Source organism: Aythya ferina (genome assembly GCF_964211825.1).
Source record: "Aythya ferina genome assembly, chromosome: 4".
Taxonomy (NCBI): domain Eukaryota; kingdom Metazoa; phylum Chordata; class Aves; order Anseriformes; family Anatidae; genus Aythya; species Aythya ferina.
In genome coordinates, this window is record NC_140300.1 from 71,668,484 (window position 1) to 71,695,421 (window position 26,938).

A 26,938-nucleotide genomic window follows, 5' to 3' on the forward strand; every position below is an offset into this window, starting at 1 on the left:
CCAAAGGTTTGCTGACAGGATACGTCCGATTAATTTAATCACCGCTTCTCTCCCTCCTCCCATGAACAGAAGAGCTAATCTTGCGCAGAGTTGGCGGGTATCATCTTTGCCAGGAAGAAAGGGAAGCAGGGCGGACGGGAGGATGTAAGCAGAGCTCTCACACTGTGCTACAGTTAACTGAGCGCAGCTTCCTTCTGTAGATCAGGGCCAGAGAGGAAACATTTTCTTAATCAAAAGGCACAGGCAGGTACATGTGGAAGAACAGTATCAGCAGGTCACTTTAGATGGTACGTTTGAAGCACTGTCTTAATAAAACAGAAGTTCATATGTTTAAGCCAAGTTACTTTCAGATCCTAAGGCTCTTTTCACTCCGACCCACACCACTTTTCAAACCTAGCTCAATGCGGACAGAACCCAAGCCCCATAACCACAATGCGTAAACCTATATCCATCCTATAGCCACCTTACCGTGGTTTTACTAGGGCTGAGGACTCTCTTCCACAAAGATCTGTATCACAGCAAGATTTCTGCATAAGTTTTCACTCCGGGAGGGAGTTGGATCAGATACTGAACAGTGATATTTAAGGAAATTTTTAGATGCTTGAAGAAAAATCTGCTAACTTTTGCCAGGTCACAAAAAAAAAACCAACACAGAATATTGTAGAAGTTCAGAGCAAAAAATCAGGAAGTTTTGGTGTTTTAACAGTGTTTTATACAAGATTGATGCACATTTTTTTCCCCCACGAAGAAAAGCAAAACCAACATTTTATGACTTTAAATATCCCACTAACAAAATGGTTGAACTTGACTCACAGCAATTGCTTATCATGTTTGCTCAAATTTTAAGGGCAGAAGATCAAAGATCTCACCAGAAGATAGTGGGATAAAGTTGTCTCAAAAGAAAAAAAAAAAAAAAAAAGATTGCCTGCTTGAGATTTGAGGGAAATTTTACCCAAAAGGCTCCAAATGGCTAACCATAGCTTAAATAAAGAAACTTGTAAACAGTAAAGAAACTCCAAAACTTGTCTCATTTTTCATTGTCATCATATTACATCTGCAGGTCTCTGAAGATTTCCCTTAGCCTAAACCTCCCTCAGCAAGTTTTAAAACTGAATGACTTCTTTTGGAGACTACCAACTATTACTGATAGCAGACAGGAAAGAATTCACGTCTGCCTTTATATTTTCATCATAAACTTGCACAAACTTCAGTTGTGTCTGGAAGCCAAACAGAAATTAACAACAGAGCAAGCAGGTAGTGCACAATACCATTTGCCTTCTTTTTGAACCTCTCCCAGCTTGGACAGATGTGCCGTTCTTCACTGTGTGGGAAGAGAGAAGAACAGACGAGCTCCTGGAAATCCAACTTTCATTCTCAGGCACTCCAAGCAGCAAGCTCCCAACCACTGCAATGTTGTCTGAATTCAGAGACTGTGTATTATGAATTAAAACAGCTTTGACCACATCACATAATAAGAAGAGAAAATGTTAGTAATGGTGGGATTCTCAGTATCTTCCTTTCTGCTCTTGACAAATCTAAGACTCCTTCCCTTTGTTTCAGGACAAAGAGTCCAAAAATCACTGCTTCATGCACAAAAAGCCAAAAGAACAATCTGAAAACACTCAAGCCATGAAAAAACAGAGCACTCCTCTCTGAAAACCTAAAAACTGAAAGACTGAGTCCCCTTAAAGTATTTAGCTTCTCCAAGCACAACAGTCCTCTTGTGCACACAACCTAGTGCAAGCAGCACTGGTAATATCAAAGTAGCACATACAACCACTAAGTACCACGATTAGCAAGAATGACAACTGAGCACGTTTTCTTTTGTGAGAGTTACTGGACAGCAGGAAAAACACACAGAACTGTGTAAAACTGCACTAAAGCAATCTCTTTACAACATTTTCAGCCTTTGAGAGAAAAACTGCACTTTTCCATCTCTGCAGGACGGGAGCAAGCACTAGTAACAAGTCACATTCCTAATTAAAAACAAACACGCAACTACATGTTTTATCAAGGTGCAACACAATTTTTAAAGCTATGAACAAAAATTGTAGCAGCACACAGCTCCTCTTAAAGCCGGGTATTTCCTGTGAATCAGGAGACTTTACAACAGTGTCCTTTTAACAGTTTAGCCATACCGTGGTTTTTTTTTTTTTCCCCCAACTAAGTATCTAAAGGTTAAAAACCGTGCTGAGATACAGTCTAGTAGTTAGCTCAAAAAAAAATCTGGATCGTTATATCAGTGGTACAGATGCTACTAAAAAGTGAAACAGAACGGAAAGTTCCAAGCAAAGAGCAGTCTGCAAATGCAGGTGATCAAAGGGACTTTGCAACTAGGCCAATAAGCAATGGTGCTGCTAGGAATTTCTTAGCTAACAACTAATATTCCTAAAGGCATTATAAGGGCATCACTTTGATCTATAATCCACTATGTGTCACCATAACAGGCAGGAAACACCTATCTAGAGGTAACAATAAACTTTTAAGTAGCCAAAGCAGATGCCTGTGAATAAAAATTAGAAAGAAACGTACTAATCAGCATATAATTAATAACAAACTGCCTTCAAACCGACATGAGAATCATCATCAAAGGGACAAACAGAGATGGATGTAGTTGCACGTAGAAGAGATCCACGTAACAAAAGTTGCCAGACAGGAGAACAAGAGAAGAAGAGCTGACTGTGCCTAAAAAAAGAATGCATGTAAATGTGTAGGACAGTCCCAAACCCATTAAAGGATGACTGGCAAAACATAAAACAAAATAAGCAGTGCTGGGATTAGAGGAGACCACTCCTTGTCAGTAGAGACAGACAATATCAGATGTTAGTGAGGGTAAGAGTAGAAGAGAGACGAGTCCACCTCCATTCTTAATTCTCTCAAAGAGCTCTCGAGCCTGATCACCTTTATTTTCAAGAACCACCAAGGGCCGCAGCTACCACAGATAATTGCGCAGCATCAGCTGCACGGTACTGTATACTCACAGTTAATTTAGGGTATGTGTTAAAGACTAATGGTTTTGTGTACATAGTGATGATTAATAACAGGCACAAGTTGAAGTTTTGCAACATATGTGCTATAGGAATATATGTAATGTCTTTAAACCCTAGAAGTCTGGCAGATCAGGCCAGTCTGAAACAGTCGAATGACGGCAATCTCTAATTCCCTGCTATCTGCCTGGCCATATACACACATGCACACACAGAAGTTGAGCTGAAATACAAGTCCTGTCTGCCTGTGCCAGTATTTGTCCATCGGAAAGTCCCGTTGGAACAGCAGCCAAGCGATGATGTTAACTTAGTGCTGCGCTCATGCTGTGGTTCCCACAGAACTGCAAGGCAGGGAGAAGGGAGCTGTACCTGAAAGGAACATTTGGGGATCTCGGGGTTGGCCTCTTCTTGCAAATAACTAGTGATAGGACTAGAGGGAATGGCCTCAAGTTGCACCAGGAAAGGTTTAGCTTGGCAATGAGGAGACATTTCTTCTCAGAAAGAGCAGTCAGGCATTGGAACAGGTTGCCCAGGGAGGTGGTGGCATCACCAGCCCTGGGGGTGTTCAAGGAAAGGTTGGGCGTGGTGCTTAGGGACATGGTTTAGTGGGTGACATTCGTAGTAAGGCGATGGTTGGATCAAATGATCTTGAAGGTCTCTTCCAATCATAATGATTCTCTGATTTTATGATCATACGCGGTAAATCTACCACTTTGAGCCTGGCACTGCACTGATGTAGGTATGCGATACGGGACTAATGCAGCTTTGAAGCAGGAAAGCAGCTAGCTTGGAGTGAAGGCGCACGCCTGGGTCTTTTGCTCTGTAAAACAGAGGAGTTTGAAGTCAAGGAGAAAACATCCATACATACGGAAGGAATGATCTCAAACCACAATGACGTTAGAGATGTTTGCAAGCATATCAATGCATCTAAATAAACCAGCTGTCTGATCCCTAATTAGTGACAAACGCTTCCCTCAAGACACCGCTCAGTAGTTCCAGATGTATGAGTTTGTATCTTAAAAATGTAATCCCTTTCTAGAAGTATGCAGTGTATAGCAAGTTTAAAGAGTGTTAGTTCTTCCTTCCCCCCCCCGCTATAAGTAGGATGAAGTGTCAAACACTGCATTAAGTAAGAATAACCATATATTAACCACATCTTATTCTTCCAAGTATATGGACAATGCTTATTACAAACACAACGATCATAAATCAACATTACAATTAGCAATGTGGCTTAAATCTAGTAATATTTGCACAACACAAACTTGACATTTGGTTGCTCAGCCATTAGCTAGTTAGCACAGAAATCCCCCTGCAGGATAAAGCCACGCTCCTGTCGAGGATGGGGCTTGATCTGTTAGAGGAAAACTCAGCCTTCTCTTCCCCTGAAGGCTCAAAGCTCTCCACTGCTTTTGTTCTTGATAGCACAGCACAGCTCATCTTCAGCTCAAGATCTTTGCTACTGCTTTTAGAATGGAAATTCGTATGAAGCACCTACAAACAGCCACAGGAGCAGCACAGCAGGATAAAGGGTAGAAATACAATTATGCGCTTTCTCCACATGTACAGACTTTATGTTGTATACAGCCATTAGAAATAGTTTTTAATAGAAATATCTCAATCTCTTTTTTTTTTTTTCTTTTTTCTTTTTTTTTTCCTGAAAGAGAAGAAGAAAACAAGTGTGCACACTGTTTCACAAGCAACAGAGATGTGGGCATATGTGCCCTGAGATGTCTTTGTGCTGCCAAACACTGCAGCCAACCATACAAGCATAGAATTTGGTTCCATACCTAAAAAGTTCACTCTGACATAAAGAGGAGAAATGCTCTCCTCAACTACCTCATGAAAACTATGCCCCTTTGACATTCCAAAGAGTCTTTTTTTCCCTTCTGAATTACAGGAGATACCCTGTATTAAAAAGAATGCTACAGTAAGATTTGCAGTGAGACTAAAACTTATGGAAATCAAAATACTCCTAATATTAAGAAAAGCAGCATTGGATAACATATAAGCAAGTCAGGACTAATAGCTGGACTTTCATCACAGCTTTAGAAACAAACCGTTGGCAAGAAACTAAAGGAAAACTCTACAGCCACTAAACGGCCAAAGTACAGATTCTCACACATGCTTAGGAAAAAACTAATTTTAAGAAGTTTATTTATTAACGCTACTTCATTCTACTACTTCATCATTTACCCTTGCTAAATGCAACCTCGTTATGACATATGGATTTCTCATGTGAAATTCCAACACAGACTTGATTCAAAGCAGAGTACACTCTGCCCTTGAAGTTCTGCTCACATGCAGCTCTTCAAGTCAAACCATGTAAAACCTTCAGCCTTTTGATGACTTGCACCTGTCTTACAATATTCCTGAAGAATCCCTGGCTACCCAGAAATTGCTTTCCCCCGCAACATCCAATAATACCTTCTATTATGTAGCTCTACTTCAAGTTTGCCAAAAGTACATTAACAGCAAAGATGGCATGAAGAAATCTAATCTAATCAATGCGCAGACAACTGTTTAATACAGCCAAATAAAATGTACTCAACCGAATCAGTCAGATCATGTTTTCTCCAAACTAGTAAACAGCTGCAGACACAGCCTGCTTCCCATCAAACGTTCCATGTATAACAAACCATACCTTGTATCTCTGATGGTTCACTAGTAATTTTTCAAAACCATAACTTTCAAAACATATGACAACTATATTTTATTGAAGAAAGGAATAGGCTTAGACTGCCCAAGCCACAAATTGAAGACCAATCCAGAAACTCTAGTGTAGGTGCCAAAAGTCTGCTGAATGTCAGTATTTGCTGGCATTTTTATTATTATGAATACAAGTGCAGACCTGCTTCTTGAAAGAAGGAACACACTTCAAGCGTGACAGAAAAGGAAAAGCTCACAAGTCCTCTTATAAGAGCACAGGAGCAGAGAAAATGACTCCTTTAACACTGTCTGGAAAAGGTATCCCAAAGGAATGGCCCTAAATGTGTTTAAAAGATGGAGAACCTTAAAAATAAGTTCACATCCTACTTTCCGGTCTGTAATATCAACAGTGCTAAAAGAACTAGTAACCTGGCAAGTCTTGTAAAATTGTGACTGCCACAACCATGAAAACTACCATTAGTGAGAATTCTGAAGTACAATAGTTTTATCCTTCGTAATTTTTGTGACTTACTTTCTGTTCATTCACAAAATCCCTGCATGCACAAGATGACACAGAGGAAGTCAGCCAGACTTTGAGCCACATTTTCAAATCTCTAAACAGCATTAAACTATTACGTGCTTAAATCAGGTATTTACTATTGTGTTTCACTGCGCACATAAATTCATAGCCCTTTAAGAAAATAACTGAATCCTGAACATATATCTGAGAACTGATTTTGCAACAGCAAAAATTATTAGCTAAAGTTAAGTGCATACTTGCTCTGACAAAGAATAACAACAAACAGGAGAATAAATCAGGAATGAACAAAAACCAAGCAATGACCCAAAATACAAACTCTCAAACTGAAGACAGTGGAGACTGCTCTGGAAAATAATGGGGCATGACTACCTAAAGCTTATCATATTCTATCCTAAAACTCTTACCCATGGTTACAGCCTGAGTTCCCTGTGGCACACAACTCCAAAAGAGCTCCCCTGCTTTTACTGTGATGTTCCATGGAAGTATAGTAAAGACAACTGAATTAATGTCTCTTTTAGAAGAATTAATTGTTGTTACAATGTCCACATGGCTACCACCCGAAAAAAACACGAAAGACAATGAAGAGTTATTAAATTCCTTTTCTGGTTACATATGATAAGAACTGCAAAAAGCCTACCTATTTCATCCATTTGAGAGTTCTTGAATTTTACCTGATAGAGTTCCAACCATGGCACATGCTCCTTCTAGGATCCCAAACATGCATCACTCAGAAAATAATCTGGCCATGAGTTACTGAACACTGACTTGCATTGAAAGTGAAGTTGAGCATGTTAATTTTGAGAAAAATGGCAAACCATCTTTGCGATTCCTGGAGAGCTGTCACAGTGCTGGTAAGTAACAGGTGAATTCACAGATCCAGGTTCTAGAAATTGTTTGGTCATATGCTCCCTAAAACGACTTACTGTGCTGTGACAGAGCAAGTTATGTAAATGATTAGAACTAATATCCAGTGTTTGGAACCTATGTCTAAGTGATTCGTTAGAATTATAAAAGCCGATGAAAGTCTGAGGTTAATCACTCAGCTGCATTTTTTAAAAATAATTCATATATTAAGGAATGCATGCTACTCTTGACGCATGACTTCAGACAAGATTAACTGCAAATAACTACCAGACAGCTGTATGGCCTGTTTTCCAGTATGTATGGAAAGATAGACAGTTCATAACGTTACATCTTGAATTTCAGCACTAGCATAATAGAAGATTTCCTGCTGATTTTACGTCAGCTTGTGGTACAGGTGCAAAGGACTTAGGTTACTGGCAAGCATAAGGAGAATTAATCTAGAAACCAGAAAAGCAGCTTTTTGCATTCCATAAACAGTTTATAAAATTAATTGCAATAGCACACACATCAGCTCCGGATATGTAACCAGTTTTACTATCATTGACAAATGCAATCAGAATATATGGAAAAAGCCAAATACTTCCCTCCAAAGGTAATTAATATAGACAGATCAGATAACCAATAACTGGGAATTGGTCCATCCAAGTTATTTCTGGAAATTTATGGGTCTCACAAAAGAAACAAAAATGTCTGTTTTAATTTTAAAAAGAAGAAAAAAGGAAAAAGTAGAGGGAAAAAGTCAGTCTTGCAAGATACTTCCTTTGAAGTGAACATAATTCATCTCTTAGCCACTACTGCAAAAGCTGTAATTTACATTAAGTAGGTGTATACTAACATCTCTTGAAGCTAGGAACATACTGACAAGCTACATTTTAGCCTATGCCTCAGGTGTTACAACTTCGTGAAAAACTCCCAACTGGCTTGTTAAAACAAAGATCAGATAGTTTTTACTGAAATAAGTTATTCTACTATCTCAAGCCAAGAGGAAAAAGTAAAGCCAGGCTTTATGCATCTACTCTCAATAGACCAACAGCCAAAATAGTTTGTGACAGTTATTTTGGCGAAGTACCTTCTCTTAGCATGTCAACAAACCAAAGCTGTGTACCTTAGCAAACCATCTAAAAATGTATACAAATATATATATTTCTTGATGCCACAAAACCATGCTGATGTAGAGGGGCATGATGGATGTGCATACAGGTCACAATTGTTATCTGAGAAAAGTTCCATTTATACAATTTTGAGAATTTTCTCCTTTCTCATAGCAACAGAATACACATAAGAAACGTATCAAGCAATTCAAAGCAAATTAAAATAGCTACATGCATGCTTTTGCAAAAACAGTCAAGAGGCAGTAGACAATCTGGGCTGCTTCTCATCTGACACCAAGACACACATGTTCCAAAAGCAGTGTGAGAACTGAATGAAAAAGGAAAGAAAAGAGCTTCTGATGCTTTCACTATTTCTGGAACTTGGCACAATAGGAACCTGATGCAAAACTGTGTGAAGGGCTGTAATTTATATCACACATGAAAAGCCCTTTACACTTCACCTCTAAGTACCTCTCTATCTGAAGAGAAAATGCAAGCCATATTTGCCTTACATTCCTCAAGACATTGTCCTCTGCAACACATATGACGTCATATAAGCTGGCACCCACAAAAACCTAATGTACAGGCACAGGGCATTCTGCATTTAGGTTTATCTCTGCCTGACAAAACTGTTACCGTTCTATTAAAGGGCTGCAAAGCTCAAAAAGCTTCAGTTATAGTATTGCTTCTCTACACAAGCCTATTTTTGGGATAGGCAACAGGAATTCTACCTGGATAGTACTTTATCAAACATAGCCCACCCGAGATGCCTAACACTAATCACAGTTAACTGGGAAGACACAAAAATGTGCCAAACATTTATCTGAGTAAGCTTATTTTTTACACTTCCATGAATGTCAAAACAGTATAAGATCTAATGCTCTTTATAAATTTAGATAATATAATGCCAGAAACTAGAATGAAGAGACTGGATTTCTTCAAGCATGCTGCAAATTTGTATATTTTTGTGTTCTCGAAATAACTAGTCTACAATGCCCCGCTATCCCAAATCCAGATATTTTTTCTCTTTCTCAACTCTTTATGCTTTCTGGGTTCTATATTCTCCAGGGGAAGGGACTTTGCCCCAAAGCCAATAGTGATAGTTGCTTTTCATTTAAAATTACAGTTAACATCAACAAGTCTAATGGGGTGTGTGTTTGTTAGCTTCTTTAAAGATATAGCTCAACTATTCTATACATCTTAGCATGAAAGCCAGTATTCTTAGCATCTAGCCTTTGGACTTGGTTTGGCCAGGTGACTGTATTAACCCAAATTCAAACCACTTATTACCAGCCTGGCATATGTATCTGACATCCTGTCCACTTCTCTAGGTAAGAAGTTCATATATTTCTGCATATGAAAAGCATGCACCAAATCCTATCCCTTGTAGTGAAAGCTGCATTTCATCATGTGGCAGACATAAAATTTTCAAATTAATTCCAAGGAAGATAATGACTCTGTAACAGGTTTGACAGTATTTAAAAAAAAAAAAAAGAAACCCCAAAACTGCTATTACAAGACAGGATTTTATGAGCTACAAAGTATTTCAGTTGTAAGCTCCCCATATATCTTCCAGCTTCTCGAATCATACAGAAGTAAGTAATCTAGGCATATGTTTGTCTGATAAACAATGTTTATATGTTCAGCTTTAACAGAGTAAAATTTATATAAACCAATAAAAGTTTAAAGAGGAAAAAAAAAAAAAAGTCTAGGAATTAGCCACAGATTATATGTGAAACTTTGTCAAATGGATTTGAGGTTAACTTGACACCTTACCTGACTGGTTTTCTTTCTCGTAGCAAATCTTCCAGACTCCTTTCACAGTGTTCAGCAGCCACAACCAGCCTCTCTAATTGAAAAAATAAGGATATGAGGATTAGAATGCAAGTGAGACAATGGGAATTCAGACTTCTTAGTACCTATTTGGCAGATGTTAAAGTACATTGACATACGTTGAATAGGAAACTGTATATAAGTAATCATGTACAACTTGTATATATCATGATCATTTTCGTTCATGAAATAGAGTAGATTACATGACTGGACCAGATCTTTCTTGCTTTTGTTTCCTTAAGCAAAAGTACTGTTATTCCATCCATCCAGTAACCTACTAAATTCTGAGCCCCTCAGCTGATGACAGTCAAATTTGACTCAAGAATAGAGGCTTCAAAGAAGGCAAGTATTCACAAATTTACAAAAATCTGTGGTTGAGTTGAGAGCGAGAGAATCAAAGCAACATCAACCTTGAGGAAAAGGATTCCGAGCGAGCAAAGGAGTTTCAGTCCTGATTGACCAGCTCGCACATTACTAGCTGTAGTACTTTTTGCTCCAAAATAGCTAAGGGTTTACATGGGTCCCACATGTTCTAGGTATGGCTCTGAATACAGAGGGAGCGACAAAATGATTGTTGCACTGAAGATGGCAACTATAAAGGGAAGGTGATAGCGCAAGACTGTGCAGGGGAGACAGAGAACTACTGAACGAGGCGGCTTTGCTACTTCTGATACTCACAGAACAGCAAGTACTGAATGTTCAGGTTCAAAACCAAATCAAACTAAGGTATTCCAAAATATTCTTACAAGACTGTTAAAATAACAAAGATGGAAAACACTAAGGCACACAGATAGTAACTCATTAAAGCTGGAATGCTTACTTAACTCTTTCCTTCTCCTTCCTGAAATCAAAGGACCACTGATGCTTCATTTGGAATAAACAATTCTGGGATTGGCTTCTATAATGCTATCCAAGGTTTACAAATAAATTAATTTCACAAAGAAAAAAGACTTCCATTTGGATGTTTTTCTATTATTTATACACTATTCTTCTGAGGTCCTTCTGTGGGGAATGCATACATGTCATTTTTTTGCATCGTTTTCCTAGACTGCTATTGTATTTCTTCATGAGGAGAGAAACTGACATTTGCACGAAAACATTAAATCATTATGTCCGGATTGACAAGTGATGAATTTTCTCAGTATCAGAATGATAAACTTTCCCATCGATGTTATCAGTGTGTTAGTAAGAAAAAACGTATTATTTGAAAATGATTAACTGGCATTCTAGCCGCTATAAATGGACAGCCTTCTGACTTCACGTTAGACATTTCATTTGCTATTCTGCAAGCTACTTTAATGATCTTAAGATGTTTTCTCCTTTGTATTTATATGCACTGAAACCTTCACATCGTGGACTCTTCACTGTCAAAAAGGCCAAGCTTGCCTATTTAACCACCTCTTGTATTTATTACGATAGCTAATTTTTCTTAACCTCTCACCTCAAACAGTAATATTAGAAAACCCCATTTTCTGTTTCAAGGCGTACTAGCCAACCTAAGATGAAAACAAATAATATTTCTAGATCTCCTGGCTGAAGAAAACTAAAAATTGTCAAGTTTGAGAGCAAAAGAAAACATAAAAAGAACCTTCCCCTACCCCGGAATACTTCAGAACATTTTCAGTTGGCGATATCACAACTTTCCACCAATCTGAAACATCCTATCACCCTGAATTACAGGGGAAATATATTACCTGCTCTACTTTATGAGACAGTGTAACTACTCAGATACATAGAATGCACTTTTATATTGGAACATCGTTGGTTTAACAGTTAAAGCTGGTAACCACATACATTCTGTCGCAGGTGTTGCAGACTTTTTGTGGAAATTAAGTGCTGTACTCCTGCTGAGCTTGCAACAGAATGAGATCATCTGGAGCATAAAAAACAACTGAAGCAGTATTTGAGCTAACAATACATGTGAAAACAGTTATTATAAAACCCTCTGTACTAAAATAAAGTAATTGTTAGTGGGAAAGATCTTAAGCAGCCAGAATTGAGAAAAAATAAAAATATGAGAAGTTTGCAGCCAAGATAGAGGATAACTGAGACACCAAGAACAGCTGCAAATGACGTACAAGAGACCTGAGCATCACATTAAAATTGATAACAAAAACACAGTGTAGGGGCTAAGCATCACAAATGTATCCATTCCAGTGTCCCACACAGACATGGTGCAGCAATCGAGTACCAGAATTTTACAGTAAGGAATGAAAAAAAAAAGTTTTTAGCGTTTTTCAGTTAGTATAACGTGTACCAAAAGGGAACGCAGACAATAACCTCTGCAGGAAAGAAACAAAAGCACTAATGCTGTCTGTCACAGCAAAGGCATGCAGTCATTTTGGGCCTGGAACCTAGACGCCTTCTTTAACTGGTGCCATAATGGCAATATTCTGCTCGGGCACCTTCAGATGTTTTTTTTCACGAAAATATAATCATAACCAAACATAAAATATCCTCATTAAACAGATACTCACCATGTTTACCCCTGGTAATATCGACATACTGGCAAAGCCTGGGATGGGTCATTGTTTTAAGGATTTGAAATCTCCCCAAAATTTTGATGGAGTTGGGAGTCAGAGGAAGGCCATTGCTTCCACAAACATCATGAGGCAGAGCTGAGGCAAAGAAGGTGGAGGCACCCATCTCCGTGTCTTTTAAAGGAAACATCTCTTTCGCACAACCTTACGCCCTTCCAAGTGACTTCTGTTCCTTAGAAAGAAATCACAGATTAAAAAAATTATACACAAAAGATACAAATTCTTCTGACATGGCTTATGAGTTGTTTAACAATGAAATTAAGACTTCTTTTCTCCATTGGGGAGGCACTTTTGAATAATGAACACAGTAATATTATTAATACAGTGCAGGTGCATCATAAACACCACATTTAAAGATGAAAATACGGTGTTAGTTCTAAACACAGAGGTAAGAATCAGAACTCTTTTTAGGAACAGACAAATGCTTTAACACAGGCAGTCTTCAGATGACTACTGCAATACAGCAGGTTATTATTCAAAAACCAGTGAAGGCTCTAAAGAGAAAAACGCTCTTCTAAAATATCACCTTGTACCAGCAGGCCACAAGTCCAGATTAGCACAGCTTTAGTAATAATCCAGCATATATACCATAGCGTTCCAGGTCATTAAAGCTAGAAAGTAACAAGTCTTCTGTCCTGCCAATATTTCCTTCCATACCAATAGGTAAATCATTAGCTCCCACACTGACTCAGTAACAAATCAGGGAAGTGATCTATGTTAAATATTTCTGTGGGACAGACAAGAGAAAGCAGCTAGCTTTTAGTTCAGTTTCAGGAGCATTTAGTTTCATGACCACTTTTCTCCCCAGCAGAAACGACCTTGTTGAACCTTCGCAACTCTGAACTACACGTTTCCATTTAGTGTGAGCTAAATCTTTTCTCTGCAGTTTTCCATAACCAACTATTATGCAGTTCAAGAGTATAAAAACCTAGAGCATGCACAAGTGACAGACACCTCCACAATCAGCTAGACCTCAGACAAAACCTCCTGGCCTCTTTTTACCAGCGGGCTAAGATTTGATATACCAGGTACCAAAATCCGAAAACGGAATCAAGCCTCTGCTCAACCCATTTCTGGATTGCCCAGATCATGAATCAAGACACTGCAAGCTGTCATGACGTAGTATGGCTCCTCTGTATGTCAGCTTCCATAACACACACAAATTTGTGTATAAGGGCACATAAAAAGAGAGAAAAAGGCCAAGCTTAAGTGCTCTTTAGTGAGCTCTAGCCTGCAAGCTGTGACAGTGAAGTGCATTTCCATGTAACAGTGGACAAGAGGCCTCAGAACAAAAAAAGCTTCATCAACGAGCCTACTCAGAAGAGTACCATCCAGCTAACTTCAACTCCAGAGGCCCCTGTGTATGCAATCAACAGAAACAGTCCACCATCTGATGTGGAAAGCACATCCAACTCTCTCATCAGATAAAGAACAGTAATTCTAAGCTCTAAAGAGTAGAACCAGGTATGTAGCTGCACCAGGATAATTGGAGAGGCAGAGGAACCCACAGGATTTGAAGCCCACAAGAGAAATAACAGGAAAAGCTTAAAGTATAAAACCAGCATAATTCTTTCAAACCAGATGTGATAATTCTTTGTCATCTTAGGGGCTTCAAGAAATAAAAAATGGATACAAAAAATACACAAACCGTTAATGAAGCTAAACACTACTATTTTATTGGCCTCTTGGCCATCATCACAACCTTGTAACCTGCACAAAAATCCCATTAAAAATAGTTTTTGTGAATCTTAACTGAGATAGCATTCTCCTTAACAGGCTGCACAGAGATCCTCCTACACCAGACACATTCACAGAGTCTATACAAATGGATATTACAGAGCATACCTTCTGTTTTCACTAGTACAGTCTGAGTTCAGATACAAAGTAAATGTAAGACTGCTGTGTATTTGTGCGCATGTGGGATTTTGCCCAAAGAAACAAAAATGTGAGATACAGTCCTTTAATTTGTAGCACAGATCATTGTATTAAATACAGAAGAAAAATACAAAATGGCACTGTTGGTTTTATATTTGTATTTTTGTATCAAAAGTCCTCTTTGTAAAGATATAATGTTTTCATATTCATGGATATTTAGTACTTTGAGAAAGTTATTTTTTAGGATGCCAACAATGCAACTAACAGTTAGAATGTACCACTGAAAAACATAAATGGGACTGAGTGGAAGCAAAAAGATTTATTGTCAGACAGCAAGTTCCAACAGGAAAGCTTTAACTGTGTATTTACCATAAGTTAAGATCCAGATTCCTGTAAAAACATCGTGCCAAAGGGAACTACCTGGCTTCAGAAAGAAAATATTTATTGACCATGAAGAAAAAAATCTGATTTAGAAAGTGAGTTATAACCTTATTTGGCACGTCGGTCCTCCAGTAACTACTTTAGAGTAAAGAAATGTTAATATAACCAGAGTCTGGGGGCAGAGGTGTGCGGAAGGAGTAAATTTATACCAAAGAGTGTGATGTATTTTGTTTTTAATATATGTATATAAATACTTCAATATGTTGTATAAAACATATTTACTCAGGTAAGAAAAATCTTCTTTAACGTGGAAAAAATAATCAGCTAGACAGTCCTTAATATACCATATCTGCTTTCAGCTGACACTTAGAAGGAAATTTTAATTAAAAAAAATGATAAATATTAAAAGTTTAATACCCATGTAAAGAGATTAATTTTTTTTTCCATTCTAGATGCACTTTGCCTACAAGAATGAGTTAGACCACTTGGAATGTTTTCAACGAAACAACTGCAGACGTATCATCTGGTTGGGAAGCACATAGACAAAACAGAAGAAACAAGAAAAGCAAACAGTCTTTCCTGCCAGCCACTAAAAGGAAACAAGCAAGAATTTTAGAAGGTATGCATTAAAAGAGTTCTAATTACAAAGTTAATTCCGTTGGATCCACAAAAACAAACATTAAAAAGTTCTCTCTGATACTGGAAAAGAGCTAGTTCTGTCAATAAGTAATTTTACAATTAAGTTCTGATCTCCATCCTTAACTCTCAACTTCCATAAATCCCAGGACTGAATAGAAAAATAAACCAAGCAACCCTGAAACTAAAATCTTACTTCTTCTTCCACCTTTAAGAAGGGCCACAAGTTACAGCCTAAGTAAAAGGTTCTTTTAAACTGATTTTTTTTTGCAGTCTAATTATTTCTCCAGTAACAGACATTTCTAAATTCAAACATAAGTGCTATATACATTTCAAAGATTCACCTGAAAAAAAGATCTCATGTAACTGTATTTTAAACTTTTTCCAAATCCACAACAAAGTCAGGTACAACTATAAAAATACAGAGTACGACACATTCTGCTCATGTTCATGGCATTCTCCTCACGTTAATTTCAACACATGAAATTCATCTCTTCTACATAGAAAAGGCACGTATTGCGTTAATTTTATAATTTGGAGGAATGAAGTATATTCTGCAGAGCTTCCTAATTACTGTGAAAGAAAAAGAGAAGAAGAAAAAGAAGAGTTTGTTATTTTAAATTGACACCAGGAACAGCTAAGGCAAATTTAATTCCAGGACCAAATTCTGGAAATTCAATTCGGATAATCCAAAACAGTGAGGATGGAGGAAGAAGCGATGACTTGTCTTATTAGTGTCATCTAAAATTACTGAGTCCTCTCCAAAGCTCTGCTTATTGAGTATACGAGAGATAGCCTACCACATCTGCAAAAGATGTCTGGCATAGAGATTAGAAGTCCAGAAGCGGCCTGGTTTGCATCCCACCTCTGAATGACCTTCCCTGCCTCACTACCCCCATCCAAATCTCCCTTAAAAACCTTTACAGTACACAGAAACACAAACCAACGTTCCCACCACCAACAGATGCCTACAAGTACCTATTTCACGTGCAGATTAGCACTATTTTGCTACTCTTGTATTCGATTGCCTAAGATTCTCAATGTAAACAGCATCGTTTTTTATTAACCATCTTCCCCTTGGGAATAACACCAGCACATCCCTTTTTATAAAATGTCCCAACTCTTCTGACCTTCATTTAAGTAAGAAGTATTCCATATACCAATAAAGAGTAACAATAGAATCAAGAGGAAATAGTGACAGAATGTTTAGCATATTTAAATCTTTTTTTCCCCTAAAATTATTGTCTAGACTAAAGAAAATAAAACAACACAGCAAGCAGCATTATTTCCTGTATCAAAAACGCAAGCGTAGGCACACTTTGCCTAAATGCTTTGATTCAGATTCCAGATACAGCAATTCAGCACATCTATTCATATAATAAATGTGTCAAAAATTTTCATTTTAACTGTTACCCAATTTGAGATTAACGGAAAATACAAAACGTGTTTTGTCAAGGCTCCAATGTTGTTATTTGGTCTCCTACGACTACACAACTTTTTGGGGAAAAGAAAGCAAAATGTCACGCTGACTTTGGCACAAGTGATTGATGGATATTTGAAGAATTGTTTCCTGAAGACGTGAAATAGCAACTCCTTTCCCTGCCCTACCAGGGATATTCAAGCGTCACTTCAGGCAAGTGGAATACAGCCACGAACAAACATGAAAAAGCCTTCTTTCTCAGAGATAGTCGAAAAATTCTGTCATAGCCTCTGCCTTGTGTGTGGGAGTTGTGTAATAAGGTTTAATACCATTATTCAAGGCATTTATAGTGTACCTACACAGCGCAGGGAGCTTAGGCCGTTGCTGCTGTGAAGGGCAGGTGTAACAGCGAGGCTCAGCGGCGTCCCAAATTTCATATCTGCAGGTAGAACATTTAATAAAACAGGAAAACAAACCCACAAGCCCCCTAAAGCCAACACCTGGAGCACCTCAAGGAGGCACACAGCCTAATTCTGGCAGCCCAGGAGGGATTTTAGCAGGCGTAAACCCGCTATTTCTTTTAATTCTGTTATGTTTACACGCTTACCCGTGCAATTTGGGTCCCTGCCACTGTGCACATAAAGCCGGCCGTGTTGCCGTGTCACTTACACACGAAAGCAGGGGAATGACCTCTGGCGAGAAGAGAAATTAATTGGAACCGGCTCCCAGCGACCCCAAAAACCTACAAATGACCCCAAAACAACCCTACAACCACCCCGCCCCACTGACAAGCAGCAAGACCCCCACGGCACCCTAAAACGAACCCCAGGACTATGAGCAGCCCCTTAGCCCCCTGGTTACGAGAGGGGACCCCCTCAACCCAGGGGAAAATCCCCTAAATCTGTCCCCGTACCCCTCAGGACGGGTCCCCCCCCTCAGCCCCAGCCCGACCCGGGGCAGGTGCCGGCACCTCAGCAGCTGCCTGCGACACCCCGCCCCGCCAGCGGGGAAGGACCGCGCTGCGAGGCTGTTTGCACGCTGCCTGTCTTTTCCTCTCCTCCCAGCCTTAAAAAATAAACAAAGCGATCTTTCTTTTTTTAAAATTTTTTCCCCAGGTTCGTCAATTTTGCGCTAAGAACGTCACGGCACTGGGTTGCGAGGGGGGGGGGGGGGTGTTGAGGGGCGGCTTCAGGCGTCAGCTCGCGCAGCCCGGCGGCGGGGGCCTCCTTCCCTCAGCGCCCTGAGGTGCGCGGCGGCGGCGGAGGGGGCACGGCTCGGCTCGGCTTGGCTCGGCTCGGTTCATGTGAGTGCTGCCGAGCCAGCCCGGCTCGGCACGGCCCGAGTTTCCCTGCTAAAAGGTGGTTTCGTGTCCCCGGAGCGGTCCCAGCCTGGCCCCGGGGCCGCCCCTCGCCGCCGCCCTGGGGCCGCGTCATGGCGCCGAGCGCGGGGGTGGCGTTGTGGGGTCGCCGGGGGGCTGCGGGGTTTGGGGATTGGGGTTGGGGTTTTTGGGGTTTTGGGGAAAGGTGAGGTCGCCCTGCTGGGGTAGGGGGGTGTGGAAGTGGTGGTGGGCTCGCCATGGCTTCGTTTGAGCGAGGGGTTGGGGTTTGGAGAGGAGTTGTGGTGTTTGTAATGATACACTATGAATATATGGTCGTTGTGGTGGTGTACAGGCTTCAGTGGGTGAGAGCTGGCATCGCCTTGCTTTTGGTCTCCCCACAGGCTCGTAGCTCTGTGGGGAAGCATAAATAGGATGAGAGGGATGGGCTGGTGGCTTATTGCTCCTCAGGTTACGTTAGCAGCCCCCAACCCATCATCGTGTCATTGCACTAGGTTGAACACTGCAAAACAAGGAAAAACTGGCTGCAGAATAAGTACGAAGTTATCCCAGTGTTTCCTGCTCTTTCTGTTCCTCAAACTCTGATTCTTATATATATATATTTTTAATGTCCTTCTTTCCTCTCACAGGTATTTGTGTTTCAGGGTACTCTTGACATGAATTCTGTGTTAACTCAAAGCAATAGCGATCAAATACAGCGTCCCGCTTCTGCAGGCCCTTTTCATTCACTTACTATGTTATTCCCCAGTTACATTTAAGTAGTTATACATTATTTGAAGACCTATTGAAAAGGAAACCACATATTTGTAAAAACAGCACCAAAGTCCTAAAAAGTAGAAATGCTTGATTTTTTTTTTAAGTTAGGACTGAAGTAGAAAGTAAATAATAATAATAATAATGATAATAATTGTTTTCATTATTCTGCAGTATATTGAGATTCCGGACAACTGAAACAATTGTACTGTAGCTTTTAAAACAGTTTATAGAAACATTATAAAAATACTTTAAAATGTGTATGCGTTCATGATACAGCACGGTTGATCCTATAGCACTGTGCTAGTTCATATTGTAAGGTAATAATATAAAAAATGGGAGGAAATAATCAACTGAAGTGACTTGTGTATTCTTTCTGAAGCAACAGCCCACTTCTAAAGTCACTGCTCTCTGTAATTGTGCTGATTAGCAGGAGAACTAAATTGGACAAGCTTTGCTTTCTCAGCTCTGACCCCCAGTTCAGTGGAATAAAAAACTTTCAGATTACCTTACTCTGTTTCTATCTGAAAAAGGCCTGAGAAAGCAGCAGAGGTAGCTCGTATGTTTTGGAGGACGAGAACTCAAAAGTAATGGTACCAGGGTGAAGAGTGGATCTGAACTTGGCAAGAACAAGAACACATTCAGATGCAAAACAGAAGTTTTATCAAGAGCTGTCTAGCCTAAATCCCTCCTACTTAATAAGTAGTCTTCTTCAGGGTACTGGGCTTGAGTATGGGGCTTTGTGTGGATTTGCTTTGAATTCCTTTGACCTATAAATACATCTTAGCAATGAATAATCCTGACTGTGACATGAATTCATGCTTCATCCAAGGAAAAAACGTCCCACTTCTGTTCTGGCCTCCATTTCATCCCATTTGTTTGGAAAATAGGGATCTGGTGTGAATAGTTAGCCAACACTTTGCTAGCTTTTTTGGGTTGAGTGCTGTGTTGGATTAGCTAGTTGGAAGATGTATTAAGTTTTCTTCTCAAGTACACTGTGGAAATCCTGAATTTGGGAGGGGTGGGTACTCAGAGGCATGAGTAGAAGATAAATGAGTAAATTCTAGATCAGTTGGAGAACATGACTGAATTTGGAAGATGGAAAGAGCACAATAAATGTCTAAAACCAGGATGAGAAATGTCTGTATAATAAGAGTGAGTGTAAAGCAGTTGTCATAAGGGAAAATGATCAAGTGTGCAGGAAGAGGAATCTGATTTCTATCTATGTTTTTGAGCTTTCTCGTGGCTGCATGTCACAGCTGCCATGTAGAGATTTCATTGACATTTGTCTCTTCTATGGAAGTGTTTTCTGAAACGTAAAGAATTTCAAATACTAGGCAACACAGATAAAAGGAGTGGCCAGTGTAGAAGGCAGCTGCTAGGAACATCAGATGTGAGCCAAGCAAACAGCTTCTCCTGTTTCTTTCGCTGATACGAGTTCTGTGACTGGAGTCCAGCAGAGAAACTTGGTAACCCATTTAGTTTTCCTTCTAAACAGTTACCTGTATGGTTCTTGTTAACTCCACCAACGTACATTTCCCTTGTTAGATTTTCTATTGTACTTGCCCGTGGGAGCTGGGGGGGGGGGATCAAAGTTTAGTTTTCATTTCCATGGTTACTTCAGTATGAAATAGCAGCAAGAATGTTCCTCTGATAGCTGTTTTTTCTCTCCAGTGTAGCCAAAGCCATCTTTACCTATTATTGAATACAGTCTCAAGTCTCAAAGCAGCCTGATGAACATAACTGTTTCTTTCTTCTTTTTTTTTTTTTTTTTTAAAAAATGCTTGGGAAAAATGCTTTTCTTCAAATAAATAAAGAAATTTCTTGAGCAAAAACTGAAAATTGATTTACTGACCAGGCTTGGTGACCACAGATCACTAAGTCATCAGTGAGTTTTCCCAAATTCTTTTTTCCTGGAGAGTAAGAAAACAGAGTACCGCTGCGTTAGGAATTTCGAGGTACATTGCCAATGATTCATCTGGTTAGAATTAGTGCAAGTACCATAACCTACCTGCTGCTGCCTTAGACTTATAAAACATGGCTTAAGAGGACCTTGATGTTATTAGTTCTTTTCACGTGTCCCAAAATTTCCTTCTGCTCTTCCTGGCAGGTGCTTATTTTAATAGTTCTTTTTTTTTTTTTTTTTTTTTTTTAATAGTTCTTTTTTTTTTTTAATAGTTCTTCTTAATAGTTCTAATTTTTTATTATGGTCTGTGGAGGCTATGGGATCTCAGTCTGCTCCTATATTTTAGTTATTCAGACTGTAAGAATATATTCCTAATTTGTAACTTAAAATAAAGAAAATAAATTAGGAATTTTATGTGTCATCCATCATCATATGTTTCTCTGCTGCGTAGTAGGTACAGTGTAGAGTGACTACGTTAGTCTCGTAAGGCTGTCTGCTGCTGGTCTAGAAGCTGGCAAGAGAATTGTGGTGATGCTTAAAAGAGGTAGCGAGAAAGATGTCACAATATTGCTGTCATCTTACTTGCACCATGCTCTTTGAGAGGTGCCCATTTGAAGAAAATCCAGGTGAAATTCCAGAAGAAAATAAAGGCACTAAAACTGTGCCTAATGGGGTCTGCTCTGTGATACAAATGATAACTGGTGGCCTAGATTGTCCTCAGTTCTTGCTTGTGTATCTTCTACCTTCTATTTCCTTACTAGCCGGTGCAATCTGAAAAATATTTATCTTATCCACACCTAAATTGAGTTAGCATTCCTCTACCTGACTACACTTCTACGGATAAAGTTGCTACAGCTCTAACATGAACTTTACAACCTGTTTCTCTTTCTTTGGGTTAAAAATTCTGTTGTATAATAAAGACGTCAATCAAGATAGAGATTAAGAGGAACTTAAGAAAAGGACTTTTTGGTGTGGATTATCTTTCAAATAAGTCTATTTAGCATATTTTCAGCCGGGTCGGTCATCAGATGGCAAAGATACGTTGCTTTTCTGGTGTGCCCCACAGTGGGGGCTGCTGGTGGGCCTCTAGTGCTGCTGTCAATGGTCCAGGCCAATTTCTCCATCAGACTCAGGTCTGGAGAAGATGCTTGGTGCAAGGACCGCACAACTTCTCCCTGAAGTTCCTATGATCTCTCCAAATTGCAAAACCGACCAAGTAAATAACAAACTGATTTATACGTCAATTTCTTCAGAAGGAGTGTAAAATGATTATATTGATGTTTTATTTCCCAGATGGTTTATTTTTCCTGCTTTTCACAGTTAGTGAATCTTTGTGTTTTGTTCTTCCAAGTTATCGCACTTGAATATGTGGAAAAATAATTACAAAGGCAGATTTGCTGCTGATTTTGAGAAGTTAAAACACAGGGATATAAAAGAGGAAAATATATTTATTTTCTTAATGCTGGGTGTAAAGAAAAGACTTTAACAGAAGGGGAGCAAAAGATCTCAAGCTTGTTCTCATCTGTTCTACCTAAATTGCTTCTGGTACATTAGCCTAACCTGTTTTTAAAGCCTTCCAGTGATAGATGTTCCACAACCTCCGTAGGCAATCTGTTCAGTCCTTTACTCTTGCTTGAAAGCTTTCCAAATGTCCAACTTAAATCTTCCTTGTTTTTTCCTGCCTGCAGTAGACCTGGTGAACAGTTTAGTCCTGTTCTCATACCAACTTCATTTGTGTTTGAAGAATGAGACCCCGTCTCCCATCTCTCTTCTACAGACTAAACAACTCTACCTCTTCCAAGCCTTTTGATCTCTTTTGAAGTGTCTTTGAGAAGTTGAGGGACAGGAAAGGAGAACCTGACCAAAAGCAAATCTGTGGCAATTGTGAGGGGTCTTCAGTATGCGTGAGGGCTGTGGGAATATTGCTTGGGAGGCCTCTTGAGTAGCTGAAAGATTTTGTCTGTGATAAAGTGTGGCTAGAAAGTTTTCCTGGCTTGTCTTTCCTTTCTTTCCTCCTGTCTCCTTGAACCTTCTTTTCTAGGGAAGTTACAACCTTGAAGAGATTTTTGTTTTTCAGCTGAGGAACACAGCAGGAGAACAGATTCCCAGATAAGAACTCGTTCCCTACCGTATTTCTGGTGTGGTCTTAAGTAAACGTACTCATTAGTTGATGTTCTGTGTTTTAAGCCATAAATACATTTAATGGTGATCTCACTAACAGGCATGGGACGCTTTTCAAGCAGGTGTTTCCGTCTTGAGAATGTAACCTCTGTGGTTCTGATCAGTGAAATACATCTAATAGAACAGGAGAAAGCACTTCTGCAACATAGTGAAGACGTGCTGCTGGTTTTCATGGATATCATGACTCTGCTCTGAGTACTTTGAGATTGTCACCGTGTTGCTCTGAGTACTGCTAAAGTGACTGAGCACCTTGTCTCAGCATGCTCTGTACTTCTCCCAAATGCTTATAACTGAAGCATGGCTCAGTATTTGGGACAGGTTGTCGCTGTGGTTTTAGGCATGGCCATTGCTGCCACTCCTGCTGAGAGAATTCAGCATGCAGAATTTTCTGCTCAGTTTTCAAGGGGACAGCTGCTTATAACGCCGGTCATGACCTTCTCCTGGATGATGTTCTGTAATATCACGTAATGGGACAACACAGACATACACACACACAAGTTTAATTTACATTTTTCTTCTAAATGCTTTTGTTGACATACTTTTCTAGAGAAACCATCAGGACCAACAGGTGGTGGCTGTTTCAGATTTTAGTGTCCTCTTACTTTTGTATCACTTGTTCATGGACTAGTTTGCAATTTCAGTTTTCAGCACTTTTAAATTACTTGGCCAGCTCAAGTGATACAGATGGGGACTGAAGAAGAGCCATTCAATCACTTGTTTGTTCCTTCCTGAACTATTTGTTTTGCTATGACAATTAATCTCCACCCATTCTAATGCTGCTGCTCACAGGCTAATATTGAGCTGCATTAGCAGCAGCGTGTGACCACCAAGGGATTTGTTTCTGCATCACGGTGTGTATTCTTTTTGAATGTCCTTGGCTCCTGACCTCCTCTGTAACTCAGCAAATCTTGCTTCCTAACATGGGATCGGGGCAGGAGCAAGGAGATAAAATTAGCTGAGATAATAGGTCATCAAAATCAGCTGGGATATAAGAGGTCATCTTCGTGAATCATCTTTCCTTTGAAGTCTTGCGCCAAAGCAAGTGTTTCGCTCCCAGTGTTTTGCTTGTGTGCTTGCGGTTTGTCTTGTTTCATTCGGAGACACTGAGCAGGGGGTGCTTATCCTGCAAGCCTTTTGTGCCCGCACTTAATGTGGCCATTCTCAATAAAGGTGTGAGTAAATGGATTGGTGAGGCAGTCGTCTCTGCCTGTGGAGATGAAGGATAAGGTTTTTCTTCAGTGATGTTTACAGCCTAGAGAGTTGTTATAGTTTGAAATTGTTCTATTTTGATGATTAACACATCATTGGAGATCCTTCACAGCAGCTATAATCACTTGTTGACGTTTGCCATTTCTAAAGAAAATGGCTTAGATACCTTAATGAAACGAAAATTTCATAGAACCCCGCTATGCTCTTTCACTTTTTAGAGAGAAATTCCGGAGAAAAGCCATTTTCTGCTAACCTAGCTCTTATATTTTAGGTCGCACTCCACAGCTTTGTACAAAATTCACAAGCTCTTATCCTAACTTTATGTAACTTAACAGCCCAGAAACTGCTCTTTCACTCCAAAACCAAAAAAACTATAGGGAGAAGCTTAAACTAGCACTGATACTGGAAAGCAACATATACCATATTTAATCACCATTGGTTAAACCCAATTCACGTATAAAAACCCATTCTTCTTTCCGTGAAATGCTGGGGACAAAAACCTGACAGATTCTGTGCTGGATTAGAGGAAAATTGAATTCTTCTCATAACTGCCTCCCTGGTGTGTTGTCTCACATCCTAATTATCTGCAAGCAGACAGATTCTGAGATGCTTTTTACATTTGAAAGCAGTTGGCAATGCATGAAACATCTTTAAAAACTGCCTTGAGTTAGCAAATCTTTTCTTGAGATCATTTGGTACGATGTTTTGGCATAAAACTTCCCATTACGGGAGACTTCTATTTCCATTTCCTTCTCATCAGGAGCTTTCCCAACATAACCTCCGCTGTGTCCGAATTGATAGTTTAAAGATTAGCCTCTTACTTCGGGACCCTCTCGGAAACGATCCATGGCTATTGGATCTAGTTTCCATCCCGGAGTGTTTCTCGATTGCAGTTTAATATACGGCTTTGTAGTGGGATCTCATTTCAGAGTGAAGATAAGTGAGCAAATCGCTTCAGCAGCTCAGTTGGCCGGGGCAGCTCGGGGCTGCAGGTCCCGCAGGAGCGTGTGTGTTTGCTCATGGCATGGAGGAGGCTCTGCACGGGGCTTAGCAGCAGCTGCTCTGGAGCAAAGGCCCTAAGTTCACGCACTGGCTTGTCCTCCTGGCAGCTCTGAAACCTTCTGTGTGAAGCGGGCTGGTAATTGGGAACAGTCGCACCCTGAGGAAGTCGCCATTGCCAGCTAGGATATGACACTGAATTGTACATCAGGGAAATTAATCTGGTCTTAGGGGTTGAATTACCCTGCTCCATCGCAGTGGGTAAGTGATTTCACATCCATATGACCATCTATAAAATAACACTAACGATAAGAACTCAGATGTGGTGTTTGCCTTCGCTCATATAACCTTTACCTTCTCCATAATGAAATTTTACTGAGAACTTACCTGCAGGTTTGCATCTTTGAAAATGTTAAAACAAGTTACTCTAGTTGAAAATAATTGTTTTTAAGCTGCTGTATTTTCAATAGAATAATTTGGAATACAATGAAAGCATCATTTGGCTCAATGTGTTGTAAATGCTGGAAACAAAAGCAGCTTTGACCCCGTAGGTGAAATACAGCTATTCCCTGAAAGCTGTTTGGAGGATTTTACCTAGTGGCTGGTGTAAGTGCCTTCCATGTCCATGATGAATACAAAAGGTTTTCTGTTTGTTTTGCTCTGTGCAAATGTAGGATTTAAGAGGGAGAAGTCATTTACATCCTAAAAGTCTTAAAAACTCTGATCCTCTTGAAAGGCAATAATTACAAGACTGCTTACTGTTTTGGTACAAGGCTGCTTACTTTTTTGGTACCATTAGAAGATACAATATTGCTGTGTTTTATCGTAAAGGGTGCTCAAATATTTATAGGTGATAGGGTTCAGAAATTTCCTGAGACTGACGGACTATTCACTCAGAAACCATGTTGGTCTGAACTGTGTCAGGACAAGTCTAGTTACTGCTGAGTGTAGTTACTTTGAAAAAGGATTATCGAGTGCTCATAAAACCAGATCTTTAGTAACTCTGACCTCCCTATTTTAGATCTCTTTGGTACCAGCACATGAGCATTTTTGTGAGAAAGTAGCTCATGAATACCCGCAACATTAAATTGACAGAGGAAAATAGATGGGGGCACGGTCCTGTAAGAGCCGAGTTGCACAAGAGAAGCTAGAAGGTACTCCAAGAAACTCTTGATGTTCCCCTCCAGTTTAGAATATAGAATATAACTGAGGCCTTTCACCAACAAGCAAAGTCTTCATCTGCAGAAATAGAAAGCTACTGAAAACTCTTCTTCAGAGTTCTTTCATTGCTACAGGGAAGAATGCTCTGTAGGTTTCAGCTGCAAGTAAGTTAAAATCATTGCTTCAAAAGGGAGAATAGTTAGTCAGCTACAATACGTAGTAGCTATCTTTGGAGATTTCTTAGATACTTGGTAGGAATTTTAAGTCTCTTCTCTGTGTATGTGATTAAAGGAGACACCTGTGTTTCGGCCCTGATGCCCGGGATGTGAAGTGCTATGTGCTGTGGGAACATGCTTTTCAAGAGACACGTAACTGCTGCTGGGATTAGTTGCTGTCAGCCTGCTTCAAATTTAAAAGTTAATTCTGGCTTTTCACTCTACAGCTGAATAATTAATTTTCTCTGCATGGGCTCAGTTAGTATCTTTATGAAAGATCATCATTAAAATACTGTCCTGCTGTATCGAGTGATTAAATTCAGCTCTGGAAAGTGCAGTTGTCTGTATGATGAATGAACCA

General features: G+C 39.6%; 2 protein-coding genes across 16 annotated transcripts in view; one reads left to right on the plus strand and one right to left on the minus strand.

The window, feature by feature from the left end:
- TBCK (TBC1 domain containing kinase) overlaps positions 1-17,896 on the minus strand; it is a 103,568-nt gene extending 85,672 nt beyond the window's left edge. For 5 of the 14 annotated variants that reach the window (XM_084517213.1, XM_084517223.1, XM_084517210.1 and 2 more), the window contains exons 1-4: positions 17,731-17,885; positions 17,425-17,509; positions 12,443-12,677; positions 9,909-9,981 (exon numbers count right to left, since the gene is read on the minus strand). In XM_084517213.1, coding sequence (XP_084373339.1) covers positions 9,909-9,981; positions 12,443-12,635 — 266 coding nt within the window. In that variant the 5' untranslated portion in view covers positions 12,636-12,677; positions 17,425-17,509; positions 17,731-17,885. Of the gene's footprint in view, positions 1-9,908; positions 9,982-12,442; positions 12,678-15,178; positions 15,194-17,176; positions 17,194-17,424; positions 17,510-17,730 lie in introns of those variants that run through there. The other 9 variants (XM_084517211.1, XM_084517216.1, XM_084517219.1 and 6 more) reach the window with 8 other exon arrangements.
- Positions 17,897-18,007: 111 nt separating this feature from the next.
- AIMP1 (aminoacyl tRNA synthetase complex interacting multifunctional protein 1) overlaps positions 18,008-26,938 on the plus strand; it is a 32,847-nt gene continuing 23,916 nt past the window's right edge. The window contains exon 1 of one of the 2 annotated variants that reach the window (XM_084517236.1): positions 18,008-18,120. In XM_084517236.1, coding sequence (XP_084373362.1) covers positions 18,119-18,120 — 2 coding nt within the window. In that variant the 5' untranslated portion in view covers positions 18,008-18,118. Of the gene's footprint in view, positions 18,176-26,938 lie in introns of both variants that reach the window. The other variant, XM_084517237.1, reaches the window with a different exon arrangement.